Genomic DNA, 8339 nt, shown 5'->3' with positions numbered 1-8339 from the left:
GGCTGGGGATGTGGCTCAATGGTGTAGTGCCCCTGAGCCCCGAGTTCAATCCCTGGTACCAAAAAATAAAACAAAACAAAAAAATGCAATCATCTATCTATCTATATCAGAAAAAAAAAAAGGGTGGCTTGTGAGGTCACAACAGGATAGATTAATGGCAACCCAAAATTTTGAACTTCGTGCAAGATAGCATTACTCCTAAAAGGAAGAGGTAAATTTAAAAATGCTTTTAAGTGACAAAAGATCATTAAAACTCAGCCTTATACCAAGGGTCACAAGTAAAGGCATAAATTTTTCATCTATTTTGGAATTTTTTTCAATGGATTAATTAAAGGTATGGAATCATAACTTCTTACTCACTTGGAGGGAAAAAAAAAATGCCTGAGTGTGAAAATGTGGTTAAAAGTATGCTTTTCCGGGCTGGGGATGTGGGCTCAAGTGGTAATGCGCTTGCCTGACATGTGCAGAGCGCTGGGTTCGATCCTCAGCACCACATAAAATAAAATAAAGATGTTGTGTCCACTGAAAACTGAAAAATAAATATTAAAAAATTCTCTCTTAAAAAAAAAAGTACGCTTTTCCCACCAAATCTTATAAATGAACTGCCACAAAGTAAAAACAAACAAACAAACAAAAAAAAAAAACAACGTGGGACAAAAAAGTAAGGTAATACAATTAATTAATTGGCTTTTTTTTATCTGAGGGTTCCCTAGCTCCAAGTTCCACGTTCCTGAATTCAACCAAACCTACTGCATCTTGAAAATGTTTGAAAAAAATTGTGTTTGTACTGAACACACACTTTTTCTTTTTCCCTACCATTAAACAGTAGAGTTTAACAACTGTTTACATAGCCATTTACATTGCAATAGGTATTTTAAGTAACCTAGAGATGACTTAATGCAAATACTATGCCATTTTATATAAGGGACTTGAGCATCCTTAGATTTGAGAGGGGTGGGCCTGGAACCAATCCCCAAAGAACACCAAGGGAAAAATGTATATCCAACCCCAAAAATATATGTTTCAAAAAACTCTGGTATGGATACTGGCACATGGATCTGACTGGAAATATGCGATGCCTACTAAGTTTCTAAGAATTGCTCTGAAAGACAACCATGAACTTGACTAAAAGAATGTGCAACTATTCCAAATTAAAAAGAAAAAAAAATCAGCCCCAATCATCTAAGAAATGATACACACACACACACACACACACACAAAGTGCAACTCCCAATTATATATTCTTCAGCAGTCATTCCAATAGAAGTTAATTTTAAAAAACTCTCCTTCTGGGCTGGGGTTGTGGCTCAGCGGTAGAACACTTGCCTAGCACATGCTATGGGTTTGATCCTCAGCACCACATAAAAATAAAGATATTGTGCCCAACTAAAATAAAAAAAAATTATATATATATATAGAGAGAGAGAGAGTCTGGGGTCACAGAGAACAACGTCCAATCATGAACATATCCCCCAAACAGGACCCTGACACTATCTCCCATTCTTCCCCATTCTGGATTAGAAAGTTGATTATGGGCTATGGTTCCATCTTTTCCACCACCATTAAGCATGTGGAGAACAGAGCACATCATATTGGTTTCTGGGTCTCCAGGTGAATGGGGGCAAAAGCCTAGTCTTAGACAATAATAAAGTGTTGCATGGACAGGACTTCTGGGCAGTCCCTTGAACAGGAAGTCATTGTGTTCCATGTTTGGAAAAAGAGTGAGCTGAGTATTTGGTGACCAGAAGGGTGGATTGTGGTAGACACCTCAGTAAACTCACACATCCTATCTCCTTTTCTACTGAGCCCATGGGAAATTTCCTCTTTCCTATCTATCCTTTGTTGCAGTTAGGCAGAGTCATGTGACCAATTTTGTCCAAAATGAAGAACATAATCACCAGTGCAAGACCTCTTAGCACTCTCTTCCCCTGCCACAGAGAAGAGACTTGGTGTTGAAATGGTGTTGCCAAAGACTGAATCAGCCTGCATTATAGTTACAAGTTGGAAAACAGTTGCCTTGCAGATTGCTCACTTAAAGTTTACTGTGAGTCTAAGCAAAGAATAACTTAGTAATACTACTAAGAACAGGATTCATCATCATAACCCAGTCTATCCTAATAAATAGAGGAATGCAAACATTTTGGACCATTTTGTGTGGCTGTAATTGAAAAAACTGTATGAAAATGGTTTCAGGGGTTACTTGAACCTCTGAAATTACATATCAAACAATAAAAGGGACATAAAGTTTTGGAGGGAACATACAAATGTCAAGCTTTTCCTTCCCAACCTCTACATTGATAGAGAGAAGGCCCAGAGAGCTTCCTTGATTCTTTCGCCACGTGAGGAAACAGTGAGAAAACACTAAAAATCAGAAGTATTCCTTCACGAGATCCTGAATCTGCTGACAACTTCATCTTGGACTTCCCAGCCTTTAGAATTGTAGGAAATTTCTGTTGTTAATATGTCACCAGTTTATGATATTTTTAGCCCAAGGGACTAAAACACAAGGAAGTACAATGTTGACAGATAAAGTATTCTGTTAATAACATGCAGTGCAAAAACTCCAAGACCAGTCTTGTAACATAAGATGAATAAGAATTTAATATTTATTATGATGTTTATACAGTAACAACAAAATAATGCTCAATAAATTACATAACTATTTTCTAAAAACACTGCAAAAAAAGATAAAACAGTAGGAATGACATTATGAATTTAATACTCAAAATTTAAAATATAGTCCTATATCTTTTAAACAGATTTGAACTGATAATTTCTACATGAACAAAAACATTTAAAATATAGAAATAGTCTTTCTTAATAACGTACTAGACACTATCTAAAGGTTCAATTTTTATTGCACATTTTGGTTTAAGCTTATTTGATCATGTACCATGCAGAAAAATAAATTATGAAATAAAGAAAAATAGGGAGGATGTTACTTTGTACTACAAAAATTAGATGAGGGATAATACACTTCATTAATCTTCAGGAAATTTTATTTAACTATTGCATAAAACCACTGGTTAAAGTCATTACACATTCAAACTAAGAGCTATTAAATGTAGTAAAATAGCTCTGCTGGTACATAAACTATCCTTTTAATTGATACCAGTTATCACTCTCTTTAGTCAACTAAAGAGATTGTCTTCACATAAATTTTAAAAAATACTAAATGATAAAAACTTCGGTGTATATGTATATTTGGTTATGTCAAAATATTCACATAATTGGCACATAATCAAAATGTTATCATTTTAAATATGGAAAAACTAGAAGGATCTGGGGCTAGACATACCCTGTAAACAACTTTCTAAACAGAGCTAGCAAACTTCTGTTTTACTTCACAAATGTATTCAGTCAACACTATGGTAGTTGTATTGAATGTAAACATTCTAATTTATTTATACTGTTTCCTGAGGTAATCCAGAAACTATTGTTATTACAGTAGTCTCACAATTTAATATCCCTGCAAATGTGCTTTGAAAAAAATTCAAAATGAAAACAAAAATTTAAAAGTAGACTCAGACAGGCTCATGCCTGTAGTCCCAGAGATTCAGGAGACTGACGCAGGAGGACTGCAAGTTCAAGGCTAGCCTCAGCAACCTAGTAAGACCCTGACTCAAAATTAAAAATAAAAAAAGTTGGGGGTATAACTCAGTGTAGAGTGCCACTGGGTTCAATCCCCAGTACCTCCCCCGGGTCAACACACACAACAGGACTCATGGAATTCAGCATGCTCTATTACAAAAGCTACATTTAGGAAAGACCTAGGTTTCAAACTCAAGTTTTTTTCCTATTTTCAGATGACAAGAAAAAAGCATTTCATAAACTCCAGGCCATAAGAAAATAGATTTCAGAATTGGCTCATTTAATACTAAAGGAAATGAAAATAAAAACATCTGATTTCCAAGTTACTGGTAGAATAATGTCTAAAATCTATATATATATCCATCTTTCCATTTTAAAAGATAATAAAATAGTGTCATCACAGTACATGACCCATGGCAGGTACAGATGCCTCATCTAGATATCTATCTGAAACAAAAAATGGGTGCCTATCCAGTGAAAATAGTCAAAATGACACTTAATAGTCAAAATGAATGAGGTGACATTATTTCAGGGTGGGGACGTTGCTTGTTGGCAACTGCTATTACCAAAATGGCTAATTCAAAAAAAGAAAAAATAAATTTAATATTTTTCAAAAAATCATTGCTCTGGTAATAAAATCTTCATCGTTAATGGATTACAACTAAATAGAAAATACTAAAAACTTCTTTTACACAACAAATTGATCCTACTAACAAAAATGTATTTCTCCATTGAAAAAAATTATACTATTAGACAGGTGCAGGGGTACACACCTATAATCCAACAGCTCGGGAGGCTGAGGCAGGAGGATTGTGAGTTCAAAGCCAGCCTCAGCAAAAGCAAGGTGCTAAGCAACTTGATGAGACCCTGTTTCTCAATAAAATACAGAAAATAGGGCTGGGGTTGTGACTCAATGGCCGAGTGCTCCTGAGTTCAATCCCAGTACCCCCCCCACCAAAAAAAATTTTACTACTGAAATTTCTACAGCTTAAAAACAGATTTTATGCAATGACATTTTGAAGCTCTTCGTTTTGTATACCACCACCATTTTTAACACTAACTCCAATTCCATTCAATCGTGTATCAAAAGGTAGCACTGGTAACCTTGATAATGTACACTTACATCTTAAAAAAAAGGTCAGTCTTGGTAAAATATTTCTACACATTATCTACAGCCACTATTCCTATCCTTTTTTCCTTTCTAAAAAAAAAATATCTGACACTTGCCTATATATCATTCATTGGCACTAATGATTAGGATGCTAGAACCATAAAATTATGTTTTGATTCAATAATATGACACTGAAGTTGCCATGATTTTTTGAAATTTAAGCCTGAGTAATAGTAATATTTTCATACTAAGTTTTTAAAGCTTGATAATTTGTGTTCTAGAGGTGGGGGAGGTACTGCATTTTTGCTGTTAATTATTTAAAAGAGAACAGAAGTGCCAGCCCTGTGCCTCATTAAAGTGAAAACTAAATATACCTGAACTTTTAAAAGATATTTGTTAAAGACAAAAAAAAAAAAAAAAAAAATGGGGGTTTCTTTATACCCCAAAACCATGTTTAATATTTACTTAAATACAGAAATAGAAGGTGTTCCTTGTTAAGTATAAGAATTCTCTATTATGCACAAACATAATTTGCTCATTTATATTTCAAAGACATCCAATGATCAGAAACGGATTATCAACTTCTGTTTATAAATTCTCTACGTCAGTTATCTATAATTATATTTTGATCTTGGCCAGAAACTTGCAAATTATGTTTAACTCTATCATGAATAAGCTGTAAATGGTTTGTTTATAAAATGTTTCAATATTCCCCAAACCTCAAAGCTATAAGCTAATCAACACATTATTTGTAAACCCACACCACCAAAATTACAGTGATACCTTTTTATATGGCTAAATTATATAAAATATGACAAAGTAACTATGTTATATTAGATATTACTTCATATAGTTATGGCAATGTTTTCTAAACAATAATACACATATGCCACTAGACAGCCCTGAGATGATTTTAAGTGGTGTAGTACATGGATGAGTAATTTTTCCTTAATAGTTTTAAATTTATTTTAATGTTTATTAGAAAAAATAAGTACATAAAATGTGAAATATTATTGCTCAAAACAAAACCATGGTTTAAAAAGGCTAAAACATTTTTTTAAAATTAGTAAATATAGCACAGTATATGTTACATGAGATCTGGAAAGTGGTAATGCATTTAGGAAACACTATATTAAGGAATGATTTGATTTAGCTAGTATTATTTCTGAATGTTTGTAATAATGAGCCATATCAGAAAGGGACTTCCTCAACCACTAAAAATTTTGATTATTTTGTCCCTAAAGACAAATATTTTTTAAAAAAAGTTCTTTACATTTAAAAATATGAATTTGAAAGCACAGAGTAAATTTAGTTTACTTTAAAAGGATTCACCAAAATGGTGAAAAAGTTAAGGAGCATTGAGTGACATGCTATTCCAATGTAAAAGAGAAGACTAAAGGCACATTACATATTATGGTTACCACTGCAGCATTCAAATAAAAGTGAGCTAAGTAATCACTGCCATTAAACAAATCATTACAATATTCTTTCATAAAAAAGAAGATAAGCTTGTGCACTAAGTGCTCTCGATTCTGGAACCACCTGCACATAAGTGTCACTAACATGGACCCACTGGCCTCCTGATTCACTATCTGGTTCTTTCAAACCTAACAAAAAAAAAAAAAAGAAGTAAAATTTTACAGTAAGCATGTTTTGTGTTCTCTAAATATAAACAGCAACATGTTCATTATAAAGTACACTTATCTACTGGCAGATTTTATTCTCGGATTCTGTTTCCTCTTGCATTAAACATTTTCCACAATGAACCAATTCTTTCAAAGCATGAGTTTTATAATTAATTATCCTCAGTTAACAGAACTTTAATTTAAATATGTAGCAAAATATTAGCCTTGTAAATACTTAATTGCTCAGAGAAAAGAATCATTTTCACTGAAAAAGGGAAGGAGCTAAAGTTAATTTGATGATCCATAAGTAAAGCCAGCAAATTTCCAACTCCTACTGTATTCTGAGGACCAGGTGGGTCTTCAAAAAATTTGGGTATTGTTAAGTAAAATAGTAATTCTACTGCAATACATGATGATTCAAAACCTTGAAAATTATGTGTCACCTCGTATCACCTACGAGTATATTCTTTTTTAATTTTTTAAAAGAGTATAGTCTTATGATAATTAAGATTTTCAAATTATCTAAACACTCTTAAGACATAACTTGCATTAAACATTGATAAAGTGAATTCACCTGAGGTAATATCTTACTCCTTCCAAAAAAGAAATAGTAAATTACCTTACTTTTAAGAATAAAAAATACTTAATATGGCATACCAGGTACATTTTTCTTTCCGGTGATATGTTCCAATAATTTCCTGGAGGGTACTCTCACTTTCACATAAGCAGTGTAATGCCCTCCTCTCATTGAGCCACTGTGTTCCACTATGCCATAGAGACCATAGAGAACTTTGTCTCCCACACTTACATTCTTTTAAAAAAAGGAAAAACACAAATTAGTAATATTTAATGAAATATTCTTATAAGAAAAGGTAAATGTATATCCCACTTAAAATAAGAGAAATGCATTATTAAAACTACACTGAGATATTTCCCCTATACCTATTAAGCTGGCAAAAATGCAAAAGCTTGATAAGCTTCTCTGTTGGCTGGTTTGCAGAGAAAAAGACTGCTTGCTGAGAAGTTGCATGGGGGAATATGAATGGGTCCACCCTTAGGCAAGGATATTTCATGTTATATAGCTAAGTTACATATGTATTACTGTCGGATTCATCAATTCTGCTTCTAGGACTGTATCCCAGGTACATAAGAAAAAATATAAAAAGACATATACCAGACTATTAGTTGCAGGATTATGTGTAATATCAAAAGACTGACGTAGACTCAAATGTCCACAATTAAGAAATGGTTGAATAAACTATGATGCATCCAATTCAATTCTGCTTCAAAAATGGAGTGCCAGCCTGGAGAGTAGCTCAGTGCTAGAGCATGTGTTTAGTATTCACAAAGCCCTGAGTTTAATTCCCAGGAAAGAAAGAAAAGAAAGAAGAAAGGGGAGGAGGGAGAAGAAAGTGCATACTCTCTCTAAACACTGCTAGGAAATAATCTCCAGGATGTAATGTTAAAAATAAAGTAGAAAACAAGGACACGTGGTGTAAACTACCATTATTTAAGAGGGGGGGGATGCAAATATGCATACCCATCTGCTTATATTTTAAAACAAAAATAAAACATAATTTAACATGTTAATCTATAAAAGGAGGGAATAAACAGGTGAAATGCATTAATTTTATCTTGTTTAGTACATTTGATACACTTGGCTTGGGAATTATGTAAATATTTTATTTAAATATTAAACAAAATTAAATTTTAAAAAGTAAACACTAAGCAGGGAAATTTGAAAATACACAAATGAACAATATATTCAGTTGATGGCATAATCCATAAAGAGAGAACACTAGGGTCATGTCATGAGAATCCAGAAGCCAACTTGTAGTGATTTTCAGTGGTCAGATATGGGCACAATAGACTGGATACATTAGATCATGATTAAAAAGAACAACATAATGAATTGGAACATACGTATTTAAATCCATGAATCCATAATCAGAATATTGTAATTTAATCACAGTTTGAGGAAATAACTAATGAAATAATTCATTATTTTTAAA

At 33.0% G+C, this 8339-nt stretch overlaps 1 protein-coding gene across 3 annotated transcripts in view; it reads right to left on the bottom strand.

Moving 5' to 3' along the window:
• Positions 1-2583: 2583 nt before the first annotated feature.
• The window catches only part of Usp45 (ubiquitin specific peptidase 45), an 81379-nt gene continuing 75623 nt past the window's right edge, over positions 2584-8339 (bottom strand). For all 3 annotated transcript variants that reach the window (XM_046430939.2, XM_046430947.2, XM_046430958.2), the window contains 2 exons: positions 6985-7138; positions 2584-6309 (listed from right to left, as the gene is read on the bottom strand). In XM_046430939.2, coding sequence (XP_046286895.1) covers positions 6179-6309; positions 6985-7138 — 285 coding nt within the window. In that variant the 3' untranslated portion in view covers positions 2584-6178. The remainder of the gene's footprint in view (positions 6310-6984; positions 7139-8339) is intronic.

The sequence above is a fragment of the Marmota monax genome, unplaced genomic scaffold, assembly GCF_021218885.2.
Source record: "Marmota monax isolate L192 unplaced genomic scaffold, Marmota_monax_Labrador192_F-V1.1 WCK01_AAM20220418_F8-fsc00013, whole genome shotgun sequence".
Taxonomy (NCBI): domain Eukaryota; kingdom Metazoa; phylum Chordata; class Mammalia; order Rodentia; family Sciuridae; genus Marmota; species Marmota monax.
The sequence above is the reverse complement of the archived record's forward strand: the minus strand, read 5'-3'. Positions and strand labels throughout refer to the sequence as shown.